Below are 13,339 nucleotides of genomic sequence, written 5' to 3'. Positions count from 1 at the left end.
AAAGCGTCAATCCCAAAGGGGAGGGAAGAGACCAAAAGTATCCAATGAACTATCCTTTCCCAAATAAACCCTGGCTCCAGGTGTGCAATGAAAAAGTTGGCCCCAGACTTCTGTACCCCTCTTCCATCCCATGCCCCCCAACCCCTGCCAGTTCAGACAGTTAGGAGGGAACATTTGGACTTGGAGCCAGCTTTGGGAGGTGGGCAAAAGGCATGATGAGGAGGGAGACAAAACCACAGAGGCTTCTCCTCCAGAGTGGGGAGAAGATGCAGAGGGGAGGCATCGCCTTAGTATCTCAGGGAGCTTAAAAGACCGGAACCTACCCCAAACTGCTGGAAACACCCAGTTCTATTCTCCGCCCCCCTCCAAAAGTATAATAGCAACCAGATGAACAAGTCCAGCATGGATGGGGGAGACGACGCGTAAGGGCCCCCAGGGGACCGTGAATTTCCAGAAGGCCACCTTCCCCTCTTCCTAACACCTCCCCCTTTTCTTGGCTTCCCCTGAACTCAGCCAACCTCACCCTCCACTGGGGAAACCTGCTTTGAAAAGTTAGCTCTTTGTTCTACAAGCCAGTCTCAGGCTCTGAGCACAATTTCAGGAGATCTCTGCAAAGCACCCCCACCCACCCTACTCCAGCACCCGACCCCGCCCCGCTCTGGCTGGGCAGCCCAGCCCCGGGAGTTGGCTTCTAATTTGAGGTGGGGGCTGGGAAGCTATAGAGGAGGTCTGCTGCTAGTCCATTAAGCGTTGAACCACCGAGGGGGGTGCAGGTCGTCCAAAAAAAGGGGTCTCGCAGAGGGGCTCGGATCCTTATCCGAAGCCCAGTTCACCAGATGCAACATTCGCCGGCTGATAGCCCCCGCCCCCCAGTCTCCAGGCCATGAAGTCCGGCCATTTGCGGCCAGAGCTGAAGGTTTCACTGGGCCCCCCAGCCTCTGCCCCGCCCCCCCCGCCGCCCCCTCCCTCTCCCCCTCCCCCTCCCCCAGCGCCCCGCGCTTCCGCCTACTTGGCGCTCAGCGCGCCGGGGAGAGGGAGCGGCCGTCTCCTCTCACTCTCCCGGCCCTAGGGGGCGGGACTGCACCCCTAACCTTCCCCCACCCCGGGGCCTGGCCTCCCTACTCCTCTTCCGTCCTCCCAGCCCCAGGGCACAGAGCCCACTCTTCTCCGGTAGTGGCCCTCCGCCACGCGCGGACTCCTCGCCTTGCAGCAGATCTCCCGGTTTCCAGACTGGGGTCTGTCCCCATACCCTGTGACACCGCCCTCCTTCCCTCCTCCCGGGATCGCTGGGATGAGGCGGCAGAGACCCGGCCCTTCTCTCCTCCCCTAATCTGGAGCATTGCTCGGGGATCGCAACGACGCGTCTCCCGATCTCGGGGCTCACCTTATCCAGACAGTTCACCTTCTCCGTGGGGTACACAATCTTGCCGCACCGGGCGCAGTTGGGATTCATGGCTCCGGGAAGGGCTGGGGCGGGGACGCCCGAGCTCGCGCGCGTTCTCTTTTCCCCGGAGCGAGCTGGCGGGAGGCGGCCGCGGCTGCAACTACACAGGCAGCGACGACGGCGGCTGGAGCTAGGGAACTGGCCTCCGCCTCCGCCCTCCTTCCCCTAATAAACACAGCGGGGAGGAGGGGCTGCACCGGGGCGGGGACGCGCCGCGGGCGCGGACAGGGGCGCGCGCGGGCGGCGCGCTCCCCGGGCGACGTGGGGCTGCGCGGGGGCGAATTCCGGGGAGGGCTGCGGGGCCGGGGGCGCGCGTCTAGGGGCGTCGGGAGGGTCCCGCGTGCCCGGGCGCTCTCCAGCAAAAGGTGCCCGGGAGAGGTGCGCCCCGAGGCCAGGGGCCCTTTGGCACTGGAGACCGCGCGGAGCCGGTCTGGCTGCACATCTGGGGAGCCCGGGCAGAGAGAGGCGTGCAAATCCCTCGCACCCGTCTAGGGTGGGGCTGGAACGCTCCGGAACGCCCGACTGGATTCACCAGATTCGGGGACTTTCCTTTGTGCCCGTAGGTACCTGGCGTGAACCTGCGGACGGAACGGGAAGCCCCTGCCCCGCCCCTCAGCCTCCCTTCCCCCCACATCCTTTTCCACATTTGTAGGGTGGAACCCGTCCCTACCGCCGGGACACTGCGCCTCGCAGCCCGAGCTAGTTCTACCCTTCCCGCGCTCTGCCCTGCAGCTTTCCCGGGGTTCTCCGGGTCCGGACACCTCTGCTTTCCCCTTGGCCCCCTTTCTTCCTTCATTCCTTTCCCCTTACTCTTTCTCCCTACCCTCAGTGTAGCAGTGTCTTAGCATCCAAAAGAGCCATCTCCAAGCGCAGCAGCGGCGCGGGGGTATAGCTCAGTGGTAGAGCATTTGACTGCAGATCAAGAGGTCCCTGGTTCAAATCCGGGTGCCCCCTTCGTGGCTTTTCCTTCACTCTGTGGTAAAGTAGTTAACAAACTACTGGATCTACTCTCTTAACATTGGATCCTAGATTAAAAGAAAACAGAAAGTCGAGTTTTGTAAAATGCCTTCCTCATTTTCCAACCGTTAGCAGAAAGCTTTCGCTTTTGCTTTGTACCCAGCAGGAGGAGGAGTGGATGTTCGCACAAATCAAGTACAAAAGCTGCGCGTCCCCATGATCTGCGCCCAAAGTGTCGGGATTTCTGGGGCAGCCGCCAGCCAGCCGCCTCACATGTGTCAGGCAGTTGGAGGCGCCAGGGTCAGGGGACAAGATTACTCCCCTATTTTGGCTTTCCGTTTCCGATGGGGGAGTTGGTCAAGAGAGGGAAACCCACAAATTAAGCCTTTCTCCAACTTTCTTTATTAACGGTGTCATAGACCTGTTGTGTTTGCCCTTCCCCAAAGCGCTTCAAATATGTCAAAATGGCGAAGGCACACCCATAGGCTCATTTTAATTTACAAAAATAAAGTTACAACCGGATGCAAACTGATATACTATTGCAGTGACTCTCAGACTTGAGTGTCCATCAGAATTACCAGAAGAGCTTGTTAAGACACCTCCAGTTTCTGATTCTGTAGGCCTGGGGTGGGACCTCAAGAATTTGCATTTGTAACCAGTTCCTGGGTGATGATGCTGCTGGTGGTGGGGGGGGGGACTACATTTTGAGAACCACTGAACTAGTAATAGGAGGCCATCGAGTTTCACAACCTGAAGGCGGGACAGATATCTGTTGTCAGATCACTGTTGGGCCACAGGGAAATAATAAGAATTAAAGCAGCAACGGCGTCCCCCTTGACTAGATTTTGCCCAAAAAAAGGAAAAATAAAGGAGAAAGGGAGAGGCATGCTGCCTGGGTCAGGGGGCAGCTGTGATATTTTAAACCCGGAATCTGGTTGTGTCATCCTTTGGAGCCCCGGGGGAATGCTGGAGTGCATTTTTCCCAATGGCTCCCATAACTGAGAAGCGTCAAGAGCCTGGACATGGAGACTGTTGTCCTGGTGCAAAGCCCAGTCCCAAGAAATACCCAGCTTTTCACCCCTTTCCTGGACACCGGGCCTCAAACTTACCACCTGTACATTGATCACACCAAAGCTCTGCCTTTGAGCTAATGTAAAGAAAGAGAACGCCGTCTACTTTTGACCTATCTTCTCTATGCCCTGGGTCTTAAACTTCGTGACCACATAGATAAACCTTCCAAACTTGGACTCTCTTCCCCTAGTCCTCTCAATTCAGAGTATGAACTAAGCAAAATAATATTGCCCTGGCCAGGCACTCCATTGTACCCAAAAAGAAACTATAACATTAAACCAATAGATCTTGAACAGAACAATCTCAGGAAAATAGTTCTGCGTCTTCTTTCTACCCACAGGGATTCCACGAGTTTGGGGTATGTAGTAAGGCTTGGCAAAGTAATCCCTATTCAACTTTCGGGGTGTTGCTCTTTGTTTCTCAGGTACAAGGGACAAGTACTTGCTGGGGGAAATCAGCCAAGTAGAAGCGACAAGGATTCCAGAGTTTCAGATTCAGAGAACCCTTAGATGTCTGGGTTATACCTGACTGTGAAAAACTTAAAGGTAGTCAAGGGGGCACCCGGATTTGAACCGGGGACCTCTTGATCTGCAGTCAAATGCTCTACCACTGAGCTATACCCCCTCTGCTGGTAAGAGCTTGGTAAATTCTTTTTACTGCAATCCTAAAATTTTCATCCTGAATATTATTTGTTCAAAGTTGGTTTCTTCTTACTAGATAATACTGAAATTTCTAACAAGGAGGAACAAAACTAAAACACCAATAGAAAACACAGCATTTTGAAAAGACGTGAACTCCGGTACCATTCTGCCTTTTCAAAATAGGCTCAATTCTGTATCCACAATCCCACCCATCTCTTTACCCAAAGAAGTCAGAAAACAACCTTTTGCAAAACCAGATAGGGAATCCTTTTCCCTGGTCTCTCTAAAAAGAATACAAACATCAGCTACCAAGACACCACTGAGAAACCTTCGCTGGCTACACTCTCTAGTGGTCGCTCCCTCTTTTAGTGGAGCCAACTACCCCACTTTAGGTGCAGAACACGCTGTCTGTTCTCACGCCGAGTTTATAATTTAATGAAGGCAAACTGGACACGAGAAAGTTAAGATCTGGAAGAGGTGAAAGAGACAGTTGGGCACCTGACAGTTGGCGGGCATTCTAGGCAGTGGGAATGATTACCGCAAAGGCGCCAGGACCAGAGAGGTTGGAGAGGTGGACAAGGCGAGAGCAATTCAACATAGCTGGACAGTTAGCCAGGGCAATAGAGGGCCTTATAGTCTAAGGTAAGGAGTCTGGATTTTATCCCAAATGGATGAAAAGCCAGCCTTTGGCCAGTTTTGAGCGGGGATTTGAAATCATCACCCACACTGCTGTGGGGAAGATGTTTAGGGACTCAAGAACTGCATAGAGAATACGTACAATGGAATATTATTCAGCCTTTAAAAAAGAAGAAAATTTTGCAGTATTTTACAACATGGGATATCATGCTAAGTGAAATAAGCCTATCATAGAAGGACAAACACTGAGTTATTTGAGGTACCTAAAACAGTCAAACTCATGGAAGCAGAGAGTGGGATGGTGGTTGCCAGGGACGAGGAAAGAGACACGGGGAGTTGCTAACCAATGGGTGTAAAGTTTCAATTACACAAAATGGGTAAGTTCTAGAGACCTGCTATACAACATTGTGCCTATAGTTAACAATATTGTCTTGCACACTTAAAAATCTGTGAAGAGGGTAGATCTCATGTTAAGTGTTCTTACCACAATAAAGGAAAGGAAAAAGATGGACACAGAGAGACAGGTTAGGATTCTATTTCAGTAGTGCAGGTGAGAGATGGTGGTAGTATCTTAGATTACAACAGTGTATTTGTTTCCTATTGCTGCTATAAACAAATCACCACAAACTTATTTCCTTAAAACAACACAAATCTACTATCTTATACTTCGGGAGGTCAGAATTCCAAAATCAAATTCACAGGGCTAACCTCAGGTTGACATGCCTGTATTCTTTTGGGAGGCTTTAGGAGAGAATCCGTTTCCTTGGCTTCGGTTGCTTCCAGAGGCCACCGAAGGTTGCTTTCTTGGCTCATGGCCCCTCCCTCCATCTTCAAAGCCAAGATAGAACCTCTCACCCTCTGATCTCTGCTTCCATCCTTACTTCATGTTGGTAGCTTGAAATTGGCAGGTGGGAGTATTTGCGCCATGGGAATTAGCAAATGCTATAAATCGGGTCCTTTGAGGCCAGTTGTCAGCCATTTACCAGCACAGCACTACTCCTGATTCTGATTTTCTCGAAGAAGGAAGAGGCCAGCTCTTCAGCTAAGAGGGTGAGGAGAGAGACAATATGGAAGGTCTGAGACAGGAGAAAGTGTGTGAAATAGTCATTTTGGTGAGAAAGTGAACCTAGTCAGCCAGTAGTGTAGGAATACCAGAGAGGGTATTTTGAGATTGATGAGATGACACGGGACTTGTGAGCTCTCCTCCAACAAAATTCAGCTGCTTGGGTGCTAGTTTGGTGTAATCAATGTGAGAGTTGAGTTTAATTAGGATTGTGGTTTGGCTGCCAACTACAAACTAGACTTATAGTGAACCAGGCGCTGTGCCAACTACTGTGGGGGAATACAAGGACGAATGTAAAGTGATCCCTGCCCTCGAGGAACTTACAGTCTAGTTGGAGAAACAAGATCTGTACTACAAGGGGAAAAGATTACTGGCAGTCGAGAAAGCAGATGCAGAGTAGCGATACTGCAGACACAGGTGCTGGATAAAGAAATGAAGTCCCTGACTCTCTGGTAGTGAGAAAGAAGAAATGGACGGGCAATCACAGCTAAAGGAAGAGCTTTCCAGCGTAGGGGAAACCTGTTGATGTTTGAAGAAGCAGGGGGAGAGGAAATGACTGAAGATGCTGAGAACTGAGACAATAGAAGCTCATCTGGTACAGGAGCAGAGAGGGTCAAAAAGGGCAAAGGAAGCACTTCCTCTCCTGCACACAGCACTGCACTGGGGGATTCAGTGCAGCTCAGGTTGCACGCAGGGAGGATGGCACTGCTAGGAAGAATCTTCCCTTGGTTCTTTGTATCACCCTGGGAAACTTGAAATCATCGGTTTAGTCAATCATAGGTACTAAACCACTATTAATCACCAGAGAAGTCTGGTCAGCGAACACTACAATTAAGGTATAATCCCTTCCCCTTCGGCAGAGGGGGGTATAGCTCAGGGGTAGAGCATTTGACTGCAGATCAAGAGGTCCCCGGTTCAAATCCGGGTGCCCCCTGCCATGTTTACTTTTAAGCCTTACTACCATCAAAATAGTAGGAAAAGGACAACCACACAGGTATCTTGTCCATTCTGCAGAATGTCCTGGGAATACAGCAAATATAAACTACAGTGGATTTTAGGTTCTATAATACCTGCGTCAACATGCAGACAAAGGAATTATCATACAAGCCGGTACTGTCTGCAACCGTTCCAGGATCAGTGGATAGCAAATGGTGGCCTGGGGACTTTTTTGGGGAGTGGGGGGAGTCTCTGAGGCCCTTTCTAGCAAGAGAAAAGGTAATCGTATAATACGTTATTTACCTGTTTCTTGTTCTTTCATGAGGTTACAGTAGAGTTTTCCAGAAGTTACATGATGTGATATCATAACAGAATAAGTGCGGGAACATAAAAATCCAAGCTGCCTTTCATTAAGCCAGACATTAAAGGGATCTCCAGAAGAAGGTAAAGCAAAGTCACTCTTACTGTTTGGAAAAAAGTAGCTATTTTTCATTTTAAGATGTTAAGTATTTTTAAAAGGCAATGGACTTATTATTATCATAAGTGCATTAACAAATACTTAAACATTTCACAGTTTAAATGTCTGGTAAATATCAATAGATACAGCCTATATAAACAAAAACTCTTCAGGGCCCTCAATAACTTAAGAATGTTAAGGGGTCTTCAGATGAAAATTTGAGAACCACTGCTCTGAGTAAAGAGGTGGCTCAGGGGCGAGCGTGCTGGGGTTGTGAGACGGCACAGGGAAGAGATGACATTTGAGCACAAATTTGAAGAATATGAGGATAAGGCAAGAATCCCGAAATCCTAAGCCATATGGTGTTGCTGGAGAGTGAAGTCTAAGAGGCAAGGTGATAGGAAATGAGCCCAGGAAAAGACTCCAATACTGTGCTTAAGGAGCTTGGACTTTATTGTATAAGCACTAGTGGGACAGCATAGGGTTTTAAGCAATGGAATCTTATGGTCAGACACTGGTGGTAGCACCTATTTAGAAGGCTAACACAGGGGAGCCCGGCTGGCTTCGTTGGTAGAGCATGTGACTCTTGATCTTGGGGTTGTGAGTTTGAGCCCCATGTTGAGTGTAGACTTTACTTAAAAAAATAAAAAGGAAAGAAAACTAATACAGGCAGAAGAGAAGATTTCCTGGGGAAATGATGGTTTCTGTTTTGGACCTGGCAGGTTTGAAGAGCCTGTGGGGTAAAAGTATCCCAATCACCAGTTCCATATATTGGCTGGAGCTAAGCAGAAATGTCTGGGCTGGAGATATAGATGGGGGAAGTGATCAGCATATAGATGACAATTGAAGCTCTCAGGATGGGCGTGATCACCCAGGGAAGTACAGGAGGAGACAGCATAGTGACTTTGAGCCTGTGCTTTGGAATCAGCCAGGTTTGGGGTGGTATTTCAGCTCTGCTTTTCACAAGCTATGTGGTCTCGGACACATGGCTTAAACTTTTTATTTCTCAGTTTTCTCATCTGTAAAGTGAGAATAATACGAGGGTTATTGGGAGGATCCAAGAAGTCACATTCTAGTAACATGCTTAACTCAATGACTAGTAGTCAGTAACATTCCATAAATAGTAACTTCTATTGTTAGTAGCATCATGGAAACCATGGGTGAAGAGTGTTAAGAAGGTGGGAATGGTCACAATGTGAAATGCTGTGGAGGTCAAGTAGGATAAAGACTGAGGAGTGTCCTTGGATTTTGAAAACAAGTAGGTCATGGTGACATTTCTAGTATAATTTTTCAACATATATAATTTCTAGTATAATTTTAGTCATGTAGTGAGGACATAAGCTAGATTACAGGAGTTCAAGGAATGTGTGCATGCAAGAAATAAGGAAGTAGAGATTGATCATTCCCAGGCCTTTGGTTTTCATGGACCATTGAAATTACACACACACACAAAACAGTGGCATTGGGAGGGTGGAAAGCTGATATAGGGCTGTAAGAAATATTTTTAACACCAAAAAAGATGAAAAGAAGATAATTCCAGAATAATAGGCAGTCCTTTAAATTGAGTAAATGTAACTTTATAAGAAACACTATATATTCCAAATATTTCTAATTTTGCCGTAAGTGAATGAAAGCACCTTTATGCAAGGATGCTGACATATGGAGATGATTGAGATCAACTTCTTCATTTGTTCAGCAACCAATCAATGTGTATTTACTGAGTGAGGCCCTATCCTAAGTGCTCGGGATATACTGTTGAACAAAAAAAGAACATGAACCCAGGCTTTATGCAACTTATAGACTAGTTATAGACTAGTTGGGGGGAGGGGTCATTCAACAAAAAATCTTCAAATGTATATTTATGAATTGTAATAAATAGTAGAAAAGACATTTTAAAAATTAAAAAAAAGAGGGGGATGCCTGGGTGGCTCAGTCGGTTAAGCATCTGACTTCGGCTCAGATTGTGATCTCACGGTTTGTGAGTTTGAGCCCCACATCCAGCTCTGTGCTGACAGCTCAGAGCCTGGAGCCTGCTTCGGATTGTGTGCCTCCCTCTCTCTCTCTCTCTCTCTCTCTCTCTCTCTGCCCTCCCCCATTCACACAGTCTCTCTTTTTTTTCTCTCTCTCTCTTAAAAATAAACATTAAAAAAATAAAAATAGGGGCGCGTGGGTGGCTCAGTCGGTTAAGCATCCGACTTCGGCCTCAGGTCACGATCTCACGGTTCGTGGGTTTGAGGCCTGCATCAGGCTCTGTGCTGACAGCTCAGAGCCTGGAGCCTGTTTCAGATTCTGTGTCTCCCTCGCTCTCTGCCCCTCCCCGACTCGCGCTCTGTCTCAAAAATAAACATTAAAAAAATTAAATAATAAAAATAAAATCGTATGAAAGAAAAATGCAGCATGTCAAAATAGGTTACAACAGGGGGACCTGACCTAGGATGGGGGTCAGGGCAGATTTCCCTAAGAGACATTTAAACTGAAATCTGAACTTCAGTAGACATGATGTACATGATGAGGGTAGGCAGGGTAGAGTGTTCCGAGCATGTGTGAGACTTATGGGTATTCAGGAGCATGGACAGTATCTGGGACTAAAATGTCAACTCTTTGGAACAAGAGCAAGCATGGTGCAAGATAAGGTTGACAAGGTAGGACGAGGCCAGGTCAAGGCCTAGTAGACCACCATATGGATTTTAACTTTGATCTAAGAGCACTAGAAACCACTGGAGGATTTTCAGGAGAGTGACATTGTAATATTTGTATTTGTGAAAAATGATTCTTGGCCATGAGAGAGTGGGTGGAAGAGGGAGAAATAGAGGTCAGGAGGTATGCTAGGAGGCTTCAAAAGTAGTTTAAGTAAGAGATGGACCGTAGCAGGACTAGAGGAGATGGAAAGAAGTGGATAGACGTGACCGACACTGTTTTTTAAATGTTTATTTATTTTTGAGAGAGACAGACAGAACGCGAGTGGTGGAGGAGCAGGGAGACACAGAATCCGAAGTAGGCTCCAGGCTCTGAGCTGTCAGCACAGAGCCTGAAGCAGGACTCGAACCCACGAACCTCGAGATCATGACCTGAGCCAAAGTCAGAGGCTTAACTGACTGAGCCACCCAGGCACCCCAACAGACACTTTTTAAAAAAAAAAATTTATTTATTTTGAGAGAGAAGAAGAGCATGAACCTGGGAAGGGCAGAGAGAGAATCCTAAGCAAGCTCCACGGAGCCCGATGGGGGGCTCAAACCCACAACTCTGAAATGAAGACCTGAGCTGAGCTCAAGACTTGGACGCTTAACCGACTGAGCCACCCAGGTGCCCCTAAGATTGATTTATTTGTTTGCTTATTTATTTATAGATTTCTTTTTTATTTTTAAAGTAATCTCCACATCCAACATGGGGCTTGGACTCACAACCCCAAGATCAAGAGTCCCATGCTCTACACAGAGCCAGCCAAGCACCCCTACAACAGACCTTTAGAAGGCAACCTGAAAAGGACTTGGCTAAGAGTCTCAGATGGACACCTGGATGGATGGTGGTTTCATTTATCAAGAGAGACACATTTGCTAAGGAAATCATATGTTCAGAAACCCATGGAATTTGGTTGAGAAGTGAAAGAGAGTGAAAAACTGGTAGCTAGAGAAGTTGGTGGGATCAACTGAAGGCATTTGAAGAGTGATAAGAGAGATTTATAAATGTACAGATTTATAGACTTCTTAATGTTGAAGTGCCCCAGAGCTTAGCTCATGGTCTTTATTTATCCTTACTTTTTTTTTTTTAGATTTTTAAATTTATTTATTTTGAGAGCAAGAGTGTGTATGTGAGTGGGGGAGGGGCAGAGAGAGAGAGAGAGAGAGAGAGAGAGCGAGCGGGATAGAGAAAATCCCAAGTAGGCTCCACACTATTAGCACAGAGCCTGATGCAGGGCTTGAACTCACGAACTATGAGATCATGACCTGAGCTGAAATCAAGAATCAGATGCTTAACCGACTGAGCCACCCAGGCAGCCCTAGATTTTTTTTATTTTGAATTAATCTCTACATCCAACATGGGGCTCGAACCTGCAACCCCAAGATCAAGAGTCGTTTGCTCCAGGTACCCTTATCCTTACTTCTTTATGATCTCATCCACTGTCATGGCTTTAAACACGGTTGACCCTTCAACAACATGGGTTTGAACTGCACTGGTCCACTTATATACGCATTTTTTAAAATATATATATTGTAGTACTGTAAATGTATTTTTTCTTCCCTATGATTTTCTTAAATTATTATTTTTTAAGTTTATTTATTTGAGGGGGAGGGGCAGAGAGAGTGGGAGAGAGAGTGAATCCCAAGCAGGCTTCACAACAGCAGCACAGAGCACAAGGTGGGGCTCGAACTCACAAACCCATGAGATCATGACCTGAACCAAAATCAAGAATCGGCTGCTTAACTGACTGAGCCACCCAGGCACCCCTATTCCTTATTATTTCCTTAATAACATTTTATTTTCTGTCTTATATTCTAAGAATCCAGTATTCTGAATCCAGTACATACAACATACAAAATATGTTTATGCTATTGGTAAGGCTTCTGGTCAAGTAGGCTAGTAGTAAAGTTTTAGGGGAGTCAAAAGTTATACATGAATTTTTGAGTGCATGGAGGGGTCAGAGCCTCTAATCCCTGAATTGTTCAAGGGTCAACTGTATACCTATATGCTAACAACTCCCAAATTTATAGATCCTTCTCTCCAGAACTCCAGGCTAATGTGTCCAACTTGTTATTTGAATTTTGTTTGGTTGTCTAATAGGCATCTAACTTAACATGTTCAAAATTGAAGTCCGGTTCTTAACTCCCAAATCTGTTCCCCCATAGTTTTCCCCAAGCCAGTTAATGGCAAGGCCATTTTCAGCTTGCTCAGACGTTTAAGGCTTTGGAGACATTTTGATTCTTTCCTTTCTTTCATGCCCCACATTTTGATGGCTGTACCTCCAAAACACATCCAGAACCTGACCACATTACATTACCTCTACTGCTACCACTCTAGTCCAAATCACCATCATTCTTTCCTGAGTATTGCAAGAGCTTCCTAGCACATGTCCTTACTTGTAACTTTGTGTCCTTTCCCACAGTCTAGCTTCAATTAGAGTGATCTCAGGCACACTCATGCCTTAGGAAGCCTTCACTGGCTCATGACTATCTGTACTGCCCTTCCCTGCGAACTCCCTCACCTAAAATCTAGTATCAAATAATCTTATTTGCTTTAATATCAGCTTCTCCCATGGAGCCCACACTGACCACATTGTTTCAAATTACAATTTGCCCCTCCACCCACTTCCTGATGCCTCTTACCTTGTTCTTTTATTTTTCCATGGTATGCATCATCTAACACACTATACACTGCAGTTATTGTATCTATTGTTTACTAATACCCACTGTCATTGCCACCCTAGCAGAATCGTTTATCTGTTTTTCCCCCTGATGTAGTCTAATGTATGCCCATGACAGTACCTGGCATAAAGCAGGTGCTCAATTAATATTTGAATATATCAACAGAAGGAAAGAGGCCAGAATGGGGAGGTTGAAGCTATAAAAGGGGTAACTGACATGCCAGGATCTCTAAAATACAAATGGGTATGGAACCAAACACACACACACACACACACACACACACACACACACACACACACACACACACCGCACACGGGACTATCTGCAGCACTAGAATGGCTCTTCCCAATACCACATCCTTTTGGGGGAGGGGGGAGGGAACTTTCACATTTGTTTATTTTTACTCGCCATCTCTTTTTCAGCACAGTTTTTTTTTTTCAATACCACATCCTAAGGGTACCGTTTAGAGCTTTCTCGCTCGGTCCCCCACACCCTGTGTTCTTCGGGGGCCCCTACCCAGCACAGAACCTTTTAATCAATCATTTCTGAACTTCTAAGGTCCAGCGAAGTTCCTGACGCATATTACGTGCTCAAAAGAGGTTTTTGGGTAAATTTACCAATGTTTCTGTGCCCCCGACTACATTAGACTTCTTAAAAAGGAGACTCCGGACGTCACTCGCTCCAGCAGCCCTCGGCGCCGACACCGCCCACTTCGCCGCGAGAACTTAACCCCACGTCCAGCATTTATTACGTAATAAAACTGCGCCCTGAAGC

The 13,339-nt window shown here is 47.0% G+C and overlaps 1 protein-coding gene, 1 long non-coding RNA gene and 3 other non-coding genes across 5 annotated transcripts in view; 2 read left to right on the top strand and 3 right to left on the bottom strand.

Annotated features, from left to right (window-relative positions):
- The window catches only part of LASP1 (LIM and SH3 protein 1), a 39,541-nt gene extending 37,925 nt beyond the window's left edge, over nucleotides 1-1,616 (bottom strand). The window contains exon 1 of the mRNA XM_015078537.3: nucleotides 1,385-1,616. Within this exon, the coding sequence (XP_014934023.2) occupies nucleotides 1,385-1,453 (69 nt within the window). The 5' untranslated portion in view covers nucleotides 1,454-1,616. The remainder of the gene's footprint in view (nucleotides 1-1,384) is intronic.
- Nucleotides 1,617-2,326: 710 nt separating this feature from the next.
- On the top strand, nucleotides 2,327-2,398 carry TRNAC-GCA (transfer RNA cysteine (anticodon GCA)). Its single transcript has one exon. It is a non-coding gene; the product is annotated as a tRNA-Cys (tRNA).
- Nucleotides 2,399-4,024: 1,626 nt separating this feature from the next.
- TRNAC-GCA (transfer RNA cysteine (anticodon GCA)) lies at nucleotides 4,025-4,096 on the bottom strand. The gene has a single exon. It is a non-coding gene; the product is annotated as a tRNA-Cys (tRNA).
- Nucleotides 4,097-4,136: 40 nt separating this feature from the next.
- Nucleotides 4,137-13,339, bottom strand: LOC113592603 (uncharacterized). The gene is made up of 4 exons (XR_008294365.1): nucleotides 13,183-13,339; nucleotides 7,052-7,180; nucleotides 6,137-6,232; nucleotides 4,137-5,791 (listed from the first exon to the last, which is right to left on the bottom strand). It is a non-coding gene; the product is annotated as an uncharacterized LOC113592603 (long non-coding RNA).
- TRNAC-GCA (transfer RNA cysteine (anticodon GCA)) lies at nucleotides 6,675-6,746 on the top strand. Its single transcript has one exon. It is a non-coding gene; the product is annotated as a tRNA-Cys (tRNA).

This window comes from Acinonyx jubatus, chromosome E1 (assembly GCF_027475565.1).
Source record: "Acinonyx jubatus isolate Ajub_Pintada_27869175 chromosome E1, VMU_Ajub_asm_v1.0, whole genome shotgun sequence".
Classification (NCBI taxonomy): Eukaryota; Metazoa; Chordata; class Mammalia; order Carnivora; family Felidae; genus Acinonyx; species Acinonyx jubatus.
This window is presented reverse-complemented; position numbering and strand designations above follow the sequence as displayed.